The 12,203-nt window shown below is 34.3% G+C and overlaps 1 protein-coding gene across 1 annotated transcript; it reads left to right on the forward strand.

The window, feature by feature from the left end:
* On the forward strand, nt 1–12,096 carry LOC126817752 (vacuolar protein sorting-associated protein 28 homolog). The gene is made up of 8 exons (XM_050544900.1): nt 1–175; nt 3,678–3,706; nt 5,383–5,420; nt 5,539–5,628; nt 6,757–6,859; nt 9,074–9,175; nt 9,581–9,634; nt 10,430–12,096. Exons 1-8 carry the CDS (start codon nt 148–150, stop codon nt 10,640–10,642), a joined length of 657 nt encoding a protein of 218 aa, XP_050400857.1. The 5' UTR covers nt 1–147; the 3' UTR covers nt 10,643–12,096.
* The last annotated feature ends 107 nt before the right edge of the window (nt 12,097–12,203 follow it).

Here is a 12,203-nt window from a genome sequence, read left to right on the forward strand (position 1 = left end):
ACAAACAAGACTAGGAGATGAGCCATCTCTATTTTTAGAAACATAATGCGGAAACGGAACTAAAGATTTAGAAAATAAATAGACTGAGGAGGGTGATTGTGAGTCAGTTACATAAAATAGAATTTTAGCTTGCTAATAAACTACAAGATGTTCGCCCAAGTTTATCCTAGTTCAGGTATGTTTCTATAGCGAATGAATAACGTGAAAACTTAGAATATAAAATGGATTGAGATATTTTACATATTTTTATACGGCATTGATTAATGAATATGACTTGTCTGAAATCACTAATTTTAGAAACTGAAAGTACAAACAGCCAGACGTATTATACTTCCACAATATAGTCACCATTAATGCTAAAAATGGATTAATTTCACAACTGTCTAGCAGTAACATAAAATAACAAATATACACGTATTTATAAGATTCTTAAATATCAGTTTGTTTACACATACCGGTAACTTCTTGCCTCAGTGGGGGTGGATGGCCAAATGGTTAGCAAGTGCGCGCTGTATCATATTCATGAGGCCTGTCATTGAGTCAACTGGCGTGGTATCGAATCCTCGGTTGTACGTGACAAGGAGTTTGGTCGCCTGTCCAACCTCGTGGGTTGTCTCCGGGTCCTCCGGTTTCCTCCCACTGCTAAAGACCCCTACGCGCAAACGAATTATTGAAATAAAATTAAACCATATGTTAGTCACGAAATTACCTAGTTTGTATCGAGTGGATGTTAAACCCCATTTCTCTCTCTCTCTCTCTCTCTTGAGGGTTAAGGGTTTAAGATTAAAACCGATGAGTAAGACAAAATCTTCAACAAATATTGAGACACAAAAATGGGAGTCACATCAAACATGCATGGCACCTAGGCTTATTAAAATCAGTTTCACACATTTAAAGTCACTAAATGAACGGTCATGTTGTACTTAATAAGCTATGACCATTTAGCCATCCATAAATAATAGACTGAAAAATGGTTACAAGTGTCGGCCATAAAATCCAGGCACTCTTGAGTTAAAGATAGGTTGCCAGGCAACGAAACATATACTCACAGCAGCTAAATCGTCTGGGCAGTCAACAAGAGTTGTTGCATATTTTTATACACCCACATTGAAATGTGGTCGTATATTGTCGTTGCCCCCGTCCATCAGTTGGTGGACGCTCTAGAGGCTAAAGTTAATATCCAATTGACTTTAAATTTATAAACAGTGTTTAAGGCCATGAAACGAAGAAGCCTATTGATTTTCAGCGAATTCTGATAATTACTGCCAGAGTTATGGCCCTTGATCACTTCAAAAAATCTTGTGGACGCTCTAGAGGCTAAAGTTAATATCCGATTGACTTTAAATTTATACACAGTGTTTAAGGTCATGAGACGAAAAAGCCTATTGATTTTCAGCGATTTTACGATAATTACTGCCAGAGTTATGGCCCTTGATCACTTTGAAAAATCTTGTGGACACTCTAGAGGCTAAAGTTAATATCCGATTGACTTTAAATTTATACACAGTGTTTAAGGTCATGAGATGAAGTCTATTCATTTTCAGTGATTTTCGATATTTACTGCCAGAGTTATGGCCCTTGATCACTTTTGAAAAATCTTGTGGACACTCTAGAGGCTAAAGTCAATATCCAATTGACTTTGAATTTATACACAGTGTTTAAGGTCATGAGACAAAGAAGTCTATTCATTTTCAGTGATTTTCGCTAATTACTGTCACAGTTATGGCCCTTGATCACTTTGAAAAATCTTGTGACGCTCTAGAGGCTAAAGTTATCATCCGATTGACTTCAGATTGATACACAGAGTTTAAGTGCTTGAGAGGAACAAGTATATTGATTTTCAATGAATTTTTATGACTTGGAACAGCTAAATCCATGATATTAAAAGTTTTGTATACTAAACTTTAGCTTGGTTTTCTGATAATTACTTCATGAGTTGTTACTCTTAATCAGATTTTAGTGTATTATAAATGTTTCATTACCGAAAGAAGTAAAAATATGCGACAACACTTGTTGACTGCCCGGACAATTTAGTTGCTGTGGGCGTATGTTTCGTTGCCTGGCAACCTATCTTTACTTTTTTCAGTTATGAAACATTTATAATACACTAAAATATGATTAAGAGTAATCATTAGAATTTGTTTGGTTTTTATAAAGTTCTGTGGTTCTGCCCCATGCAGACGTTTAGCATACGAAACATTTAATGTCATGGATTAGCTGATTCATTGAAAATCAATATACTTGTTTGTCTCAAGACCTTAAACTCTGTGTATCAATCTGAAGTCAATCAGATGATAACATAAGCCTCTAGAGAGTCACAAGATATTTCAAGGTGATCAAGGGCCATAACTCTGGCCCTAATTATCGGATATCATTGAAAATCACTAGGCTTCTCCGTCTTATGACTTTAAACACTGTGTATAATAAATCTAAAGTCAATCGGATATTAACTTTAGCCTCGAGAACGTCCACAAGTAATTTGGATGCCGGAGCGACAACAATATACCACCACATATCAATGTGGGCATATAAAAATAGGTTACGTGCCCTTGTTTTGAAATTAGTGTCTCGCATAACCAGTCTACCGACCTTTCTCGTCTGATTGACAGGCTGGGATATTACCTGGCAATCTATCTTTGATGTATTTTCATGGTAGTAATAGATTGACTGTTTTCTGTAGCGGGGGTTGGGTGGCCGAATGGTTAGCACGTGCTCACTTTATCATAAGATCTGTCATTGAGTCAAGTGGCGTGGTTTCGATTTCCCGGTTGTATGTGACCAGGAGTAGGGTCGCCTGTCCAACCTCATGGGTTTTCTTCGGGTCCTCCAGTTTCCTCCCACTGCTAAAGACCCCTACGTGCAAACAAATTATTGAAATAAAATAGAACCATATGTTAGTCCCGAAATGACATAGTTTGTGTCGAGTGGGAGTTAAACCCTATTCCTCTCTATTCCTCTCTCATTTTCGTAGCAGCACCATCAATCCTTAATGTATTAAATTTTTGACTTGGTTACATGGTAGTAACAGAATGACTGTTCTCTGTAGGAGCACCTTGTATTAAATTTTTTGAATTGATTCTTGATGAACTCATGTTGTACTGTTAGAATATAGCTAGCAATAAACTATCTACAAGAATGTAGCTAAAAATGTTGAGATAGATATGATGGGTTTGTTTTTAGCTATGATTTTATCTTATTAATTTCATCATACAAACTCATTTTGTTTATTAATGCATGTACATGTAACATCTTTAAAATAAGATAATGTTATAGCCTACTATTATGACTAATTAAACATACACAGCCCAGAGTAGGGACATAACTTTTATTTAGAATAACTGCAAAAATTATCGGTTAAATTAATAATTTTTTCTCTATAGCTTTCGACATTTCATTCATTAGTAGTAATGTATTACACATGCACATCACTGTGACTTGAAGCAGTGAGCTTCTAGAAGGAACTATACATGTATAGTACCCTACCTCAACAGGAAACTTTACGAGTATCAAGATTCTAGCAATAACCGTGCACTGCACACAGGTACATGGATTTAATTTAGAAACAGTTGAGCAGACAGGTTCCTTTTCTCAACATCACAACAACACTTTTAAAAACTATAACTAGTTATTTTATGTTATTGATTTTAAACTTATAAATATATGTAATTATATTCCAGGTCAACCTAATAATCCAGATTTATTTGAGGTAAGTTAAAGATGACCCAGCAATACTTTAAGCAATTGAAACATGGTATTGTATTAATGCTGTCGTAAGTCCTTGATGGATATTTAATGCCAGGAAAAAGAAACCGTCTGTAATACGGTTTCATTTTTATACGCCCACATGGAAATGTGGTCGTATATTGCCTTCGGTCCGTCCGTCCATCGCCCACAATTTCTTGTGAACACTCTACAGACTACATTTATCAACCGTTTGTTTTGAATTTGATATATGCTGTTTGCATTAGTGAGATGGAGATTCCTATTTAATTTCAATAACTTCCGTTAATTTCTTCTGGAGTTATGGCCCTTGTTTAACTTTGTTGCACCTTGTGAACGCTCTAACGACTAAAATTATTAACCGATCTGTATGAAATATATATGCATTATTTAAATTAGTAAAACAAAGAAGCCTATTGAATTTCAGCAGTTTCTGTATATTACATCTAGAGTTATGGCCCTGGTTTCCCTTTATTTAATCTCGTGAACGCTCTAATGACAAAAGTTATCAACCGATCTGTATGAAATTGATATGCATCATTTAAATTAGTGAAATGAAGATGCCTATTGAATTTCAGCAATTTCCGTTAATTTCTTCTGGAGTTATGGCCCTTGTTTCACTTTGTTGCACCTTGTGAACGCTCTAACGACAAAATTTATCAACCGATCTGTATGAAATTTATATGCATCATTTAAATTAGTAAAACAAAGAAGCCTATTGAATTTCAGCAATTTCCGTTAATTACATCTAGAGTTATGGCCCTTGTTTCACTTTGTTAAATGTTGTGAACGCTCTAATGACAACAGTTATCATCCGATCTGTTTGAAATTGATATGCAGATATTAGTGAAATGAAGAAGCCTATTGAATTTCAGCAATTTCCGTGAGTTATGGCCCTTGTTTCACTTTGTTGTACCTTGTAAATGCTCTAACGACCAAAGTTATTATCCGATCTGTATGAAATTTATATGTATCATTTAAATTAGTAAAACGAACAAGCCTATTGAGTTTCAGTTATCACCTAAATTAGTGAAATGAAGACGAACAAGCCTATTGAATGTCAGCAATTTCCGTCAATTACGTCTAGAGTTATGGCCCTTGATTTACTTTGTTGAACTTTGTGAACTTTCGAACAACAAAAGTTATCATCCGATCTGTATGAAATTTATATGCATTATTTGAATTAGTAAAACGAAAAAAGCCTGTCGAATTTGAACAATTTCTGTAGATTGCTTCCAGAGTTACGGCCCTTGTTTTAGTTTTTAGAACCATGTGAACCTTCAAACAACGAAAATTATAATGTCATGTGTATGAAATTGTCTATTAAATTCCCCTAATTACCTACAAAAGAATAAATATGTGACAACCCTTGTCGACTGCTCGGACGATTTAGCAGCAGTGGGCGTATGTTTTTTTGCCTGGCAACTTATTTTCCCTCAATTTTGTCACATTATTATCATTTTGATCAAGGTTCAGGAAAATAATGCTGATTCAGGCTACAGAAAACCATGCCAAGACCGATTGTTATGACCTGGGAACTGGAGAAAAAAAGTTTATGGTCTTCGAATTTGGCATCATAAAATAGGTATTGTTTGGCCTTAACAGAGTTTAATGATTTCTTTTTTTCACACTTTAATTTGTATAATCTTTTCTTTCTTTTAGGAAGTGAAATTAAACAGAACAGCAAGAGACAGAGAAAAGTAAGAGAACATTGTACTTAGATTAAACAGAATTTTTGCTAATTTTTGATACAGATATAGTAAAGGAAATCTTTTATTATTATCATTTTTTAGTCATATTTAATCTTTTATGTTATAGGTATGATAATATGGCTGAATTGTATGCAGTGATTAACACTATACAAAGTTTAGAAAAAGCTTATATAAGGGATGCTGTTGCGCCTAAAGAGTAAGTTGTGGTATATGTTTGCCTTGTAGTTTGGATGTAGTCTCCAACTGTCGATACTCTGATAACAAAAGCATAAGTCTAATTAAAAGGTATCTTACTGGTAGAAAGGCCGGGACGCTTAGTGTAGAATATCAGAAGTTTCCAGTATCTAATATCTACAGTTTAATAGATATCCTACAACTTCTGTCAAGCTTGACAGTAGCTTCACAGAGTTTGTATGATTAGTATATATAAAGATACATTAGTTAAGAGTTTAAAGGCTCAATTTCACTCTTGTTGTAACTGAATAATATGCCCCAATCTTTATTCTGGTCAACAAATTGTACTATTTTACAATATTCCAATTAATTGATGATACAAATTTCATCTTAACACACCTAATTTAAAAAATTGGAAAAATTCAACTAAATGATTTGAAAAGCCTGACGTAAAGCTTTTCAAATGTGACTTGGATTTAAGAATATTTTTGAACCCTCTGGACAAGTAAAATAGGTTTTAATGGATAATTTACACAACAGGTAAGACACTAACACATCTAGTACTTAGAATAAGGCTATTTTTTTATTTTCTGGAGCTGTCAAGCCAGCAAGAGTGTTATTGTCCCTTTAATAACGAGTTGGCCATTCTTGCTATAATAATTCAAAAATAGATGATAAACAAAGAAAATATTGAAAATTTCAGTCAAATTACTTTATTCTAAACAAAGTTGTCAATGTTGGAAGTTTGGACTAGAAATAGGTATCAACTGTGTCTGCACTGTCTATGAGAACTGCCGATCGTTTGATTGACAGACGATAACTCCACCTACTTATTCTTGATTATCAAGTAACATTCTCAATGACTATGGTACCCTCGCTTGGTAGGCCTTTCATCACCAGTTTCCGGTAGTGACGTCAGTGACTAACGGTAAACGTTAGCTTGGTTGGCCATTTCTTGATTTAATTTCAAATGGACGATCCAAGTGTTTCCAAGCCATCCGAGGGTTTACAGAGTTGATTTTGAGCTTGTCATGTAAATAAAGGTCTAATTAATAATTTCTATAACAACTGAAGCCTAAATAGAGACTTGCAATAGGAAGATTTAGCTCTTGCATAATGTATGTTTAAGTTTAAACTGTTTATATTGTAGATATACAGCAGCATGTTCTAAATTATTAGTTCAGTATAAAGCAGCCTTTCGACAAGTACAGAGTGAATATACAACAGTTGAAGAATTTATGAAGAAATATAGAGTAAGACAAAAAAAAGTTGATGTATATATACACTTCAACGTATCATTTATTTGTGCTGTTTTAGCAGAAGTTTCTGTATTTGGTGTTAATTTTCAAACTATTGTTGGTAAATTGTTAAAATTCATTGAAAATCATCAAAAAATATTGAGTTATTACTGTCGCATAGTTTAAAAGCTGTCTGGATTACTCAACACAGCTCAGGAAAGTAAACAAAATATATAAATTATTAATTTGTGCGACAGAACCGTTTGAAAGGGTGCGTTAGCGTTGAATTAAATTATTAAGTTACAATCAATTATCATCCATGTACATTAATCGTTTATTGCTAAAATGAAATCATGCTGAAGGTAGTGAAAAGTATTAAGATTTTATCGGTAATGTTCAATGATGCTAAATGTTGTAAAACTGATTGTGATTTTATAATAACTTAGTATAAAGGATGTTATGCTGGTTAAAGATGCATTATTTAAGATCTGGGGGGCTGGATGGCCGAATGGTTAGCACGTGCGAGCTATATCATAAGGTCTGCCATTGAGTCAACTGGCGTAGTTTCGATTCCCGGCTTGTACGTGACTAGGAATGGGGTCGCCATCTAACCTCGTCCACTGGTTTCCTCCCAAAGCTGAAGACCTTATAGTTTGTTTCGAGTGGGCGTAAAATTCCATTTGTCTTTTTCTCTCTCTTCTCTCTGTCCCTGGACTGTTTTGACAATAATTGACTTTGGTAGTTTATTGCATAGAAAAGGTCTAGCATAGGACAAAGCACGTTTTCCAAGTTGTAAATTAATATTTGGAGATCTTTGAAGATGTACTGCCTGAGAACTGAGATTTCTACTGGTAGTGAAGCCTATACAATATTTTGTAAATTATAATATGTGAATTAATTATATTCATTTAATTTAATTTAATTTTTTTTGAGTATGGTGACGGTCGTGGTGTTGTCGGTTGCGCTGCTGATAGTGGTTGTAGTTGTAGTGTGAGGTGTCAATGTTATATAAATTATATTCGTTGATTTTTGTCAATATTTTCCATTTCTTATGTTTATTACATTAAAATATTGTAATTGAAATGGGATTTAACACCCGACTGGGCTAATGAAGATGGGCATACGCCATATGATCGAAATTGTGCCCGGGACCGGTGCTACGGCCTATACTCTTATATCGAATTCCAACTGCCAAGGATGCTTTTGCGTCTCATCTGAATGAATATACGTTGACCAAGGCCCTCTGTCCTGCACCAGTGACAGGGGGGGGGGGGGGCACACCGGTCGATTTTCAGAATGATATACAGCGAAAGGCGATCTACATGTTTTGTCCTATGATCGAAATTGTGCCCGGGACCGGTGCTACGGCCTATACTCTTATATCGAATTCCAACTGCCAAGGATTCATCCGAATGAGTATACGTTGACCGTTGACCAAGGCTCTCTGTCCTGCACCAGTGACGGGGGAGGGGGGGCACGCCTGTGGATTTCGGTGGATTTTCAGAATGATGTACAGGGAAAGGTGATCTACATGTTGGTACAAAAGACCATCTGAAGGAATTTGTGGTGGGTCTTTCGTCTTTCAGTATTTTGACTAGACTAATACTCAAATAGACTATAGCGAGACTAGATTCACACATATTACTGTATAGAAATCTTCCATGTGAGCAATTGCGGGACAGGTTGGTTGGTTTTCGGGACGCGGGACTTGGAAACATTTTGCGGGACTGTCCCGCGAAATGCGGGACGGGTGGTCACCCTACCCCAGTGTACTTATCACCCTAGCGCTCTACTGTCTAGTCATACACTTTATCATCCTAGTGTTCTACTGTCTACATCAGACACTTTATCATCCTAGTGTACTTATCACCCTAGTACTCTACTGTCATACACTTTAACATCCTAGTGTTCTACTGTCTACATCATACACTTTATCATCCTAGTGTACTTACTGTCTACATCATACACTTTATCATCCTAGTGTACTACTGTCTATGTCATAACTTTATCATCCTAGTGTACTACTGTCTACATCATACACTTTATCATCCTAGTGTACTTACTGTCTAGATCATACACTTTATCATCCTAGTGCTCTACTGTCTACGTCATAACTTTACGATCCTAGTGTACTACTCAGTACATATACATTCACATCTTATTGTACTGCTCACACACTTGTACAGTTACAGGAGTTCAAGTTATTAATATTAGTATTATCTATTATAGCTTGACTGTCCTGCAGCATTAGAAAGAATAAAAGAATTACGACCAATTACAATAAAAGACGACAAAGGAAATACTAGTAAATGTATTGCCGATATTGTTTCAGTAAGTGTCCATTTTATTTTAACTGTTTAGCAAATTGAAAATGTCTCAAATCCAGTGTGAATGGATGTTGAAGCAGTCCAAAGCGTGCACAGTAAATTATGTTATTCTTGCAAGACTTTTCTCATAGATTGCTAGTTGCTCTAACTGCTATAGAAACCTGGCCGCATGAGAGTTAATGAAATAAAAATATACTTTTTAGGCTAAAATATAACCCAATTGTATTGAAGAGATGTTGAACTACATATCTATCTGAAGTGATATCTACTGCTGAGTATTGCCCAGTGCCCATACAAATATTATTAAACAAACTATATATCTCTATACAATATCTAAAATCTCATAATTGACTTGTATAACTTCTTTCACATGCAAATTAGTTAAATATGATATTTTGTTTTCCTTTAGTTATATATAACTGTGATGGATAAATTAAGACTTGAAATAAAAGCTATGGATGAGGTAAGAAATTTTAAGAGCATCGATTTCTTTTGACTGTGTAAAAAAAGAAATTAAATTTTTACATTTAATGTCTGAAAAATTTGCTGCTTAGCCAAAGTAGCTTATATAAAAGCAAAGCGATTATCAGGCTGTTTTCTGTTCTTTTTATCATTATAGTCAGTAAATCCCTTCAAGGAGAATACAACAATTATTGAAAAATATGCTACTGTATATTCCAAATGCAAGTTGGGGCATCTTTTCATAAGTAATAACAGCTTAACAGAAACGGATGCTTGTCAAGCCCCCTTTAAAGCATCTTCATTATGAAAAAAATGTACCTGAAAGAAAAAAAACAGCTTAACAGAAATGGATGCTTGTCAAGCCCCCTTTAAAGCATCTTTATTATGAAAAAAATGTACCTGAAAGAAAAAAAACGTGTTTACGATCGATCGGGTCCTTCCTTATAACCTAATGATCAGTTCCACGAAGATATATAATATCCTGTATCAGATGTGGGTCCGGTGCATAAAATGTGGCGGTAAGCCTACTGTATTATTTTGCCATCTGGCAAAATGATATGGCCTCTGCCATATTAAATTTCTGCAGTCATTTATTCGGTATACAATCTACTGTGGCCATAAGATGGAAGATAGTGTCCTTTGTCTGGGCACAAGCATCCTTGATAAAAAATGTATAAAGAGAGTTTAGGCAATATTTAAAGATAAATATTGTTTTCTGCTTGCAGATTGTATTAAATATAGAACTATGGTTTTCTGCTTCAAAAATGTATTAACTATAAAACTTTTATTTTCTTAGATTCATCCTGATATACGTGACCTCGATGAAACTATGAGTCGACTCAGTATTTTACCAGCTAACTTTGAGGGAAGAGAAACAGTAAAGAAATGGCTGGATACTCTTAGCTCCATGACAGCATCAGATGAACTAGACAACAACCAAGTTCGTCAGATGTTATTTGATTTAGAATCATCCTACAATGCTTTCAACAGAGTTTTACATGATTATTAATCATTTATTTCAAGAACTGTTAAATGATTGTCTTATCATGTGCCATCAATTTGGAGTTTCAGTCATTTTTATTTAAAATAATTGTCAGTTTGATGAAGTGTGACGTGTTTTGTTTTATGAAATAGTGCATACCGTACATTTAAAAATTTTGGTCCCGAGATGTAAACTAATTTGAATAAAGCTTACTCTTTTGCGGATCGAATAAACACATCAGAACAAATCCTGTGCTTCAATTTTTTTTTTTTTTGAACAAAAATAAAGCAGCTTTTATAAGTTGATCAAATTCATTAATTCTATTGGTAATGTGGAGTTAAAAATTTTGAACTAACAATTGAGGGATATTACTTAAATGATCATAAAAAATACTGAAGCCAGGTATTTTATTTTAGTACCTTTATTAAAATGTTTATGGAAGGTTATACTGATAGAAAATTTGAATGAATGAAATGGGGTTTATAACATCCTAATTTTCTTCACCAACTGGGCAAATGAAGACGGGTATAAGCCATTCAGTGTGCTGTGAGGGAAATTTTGCCTGGACAGTGGCGTTACAGCCTACTCTTATTTTAAATTGTCTGGTTTTTTTTGTACCATTCAAACAACTAGATGCTGTTCTTTGTCAGGAATTCAAACAAAGGGTAAACCATGCGAGACACTCTCGAGAAACTATCTTGGCCAACACCGGGAGCGAACCCTAAACTTCCTGTTTACTAAGCCAGCTTCTTACTCACCTCGTCTCCCAAGGTATCATACTCATCTGAGACAAACTACCTGATTGTTATGCAAATGATGCTTATATATATATTTCAGTTGAAAGGCCTGCAATTTCTAACATGAAATTATATTTAAGCAGTTCCTTCAAATACTGAAATTATTTTAAAATTTTGCATCACTGTCTGCTTGATTGCTTATAAATAATGAATAGCTTCAGAATTTGATTCCATTCATCATAATGATTTTTGTTGCTTAGCAATACCCATTTGTTCTATTGTACATGACTGTAGTTAAGTGTATCACTAGTTTATTCCTTTTATATCTTACAGTGAGTTTGAATCATGAATTTATAATTGCACTTTATACAATAAAGATCAGATTGATGTCATTAAAAATTAATGTATATTTTGACATATTTAGATGTATATTTGTAAATTCTCTATGTTAACTGTACCACACAGAAGTTTACCATTGTAACTACAGGTTTTAATTCTTTTGTTGTACACTGTATATATCTTTATTATATTAAAATAATAGAAACATAAATTGTTTCCGATTATTATTCATACAAGAGCTTAGCTTTATTGTAAGACATTGAACTCTGCGGACATATACATTAAGTTTATGCAAATTAATCAGTTGTAAATATCACTGGTAAGGATGATATCAAGGCTATTTAATTAGCCCTCGATATTAACTTTTTTTCTTCTGCAAATAGAATTTTAAAACACTTTAATTAAGAAGAAAAATAAAGAAGTATCTGGATATAAAAAAATTTTATGAGTACATAAAATCCTATGTGGAGGCGTAAAATGAGTAAATGGCACCATTTCTGCCCGGACAGCGC

The sequence above is a fragment of the Patella vulgata genome, chromosome 4 (assembly GCF_932274485.2).
Source record: "Patella vulgata chromosome 4, xgPatVulg1.2, whole genome shotgun sequence".
In the NCBI taxonomy this organism is placed as follows: Eukaryota; Metazoa; Mollusca; class Gastropoda; family Patellidae; genus Patella; species Patella vulgata.

Excerpts from the sequence above, each read along its gene's own strand:
- LOC126817752 (XM_050544900.1), top strand. The coding sequence starts at position 148 with ATGTTCGCCCAAGTTTATCCTAGTTCAG. Across the intron at positions 9,176-9,580 it reads GTATTGCCGATATTGTTTCA|TTATATATAACTGTGATGGA; the intron begins GTAAGTGTCCAT and ends GTTTTCCTTTAG. Across the intron at positions 9,635-10,429 it reads AAATAAAAGCTATGGATGAG|ATTCATCCTGATATACGTGA; the intron begins GTAAGAAATTTT and ends TTATTTTCTTAG.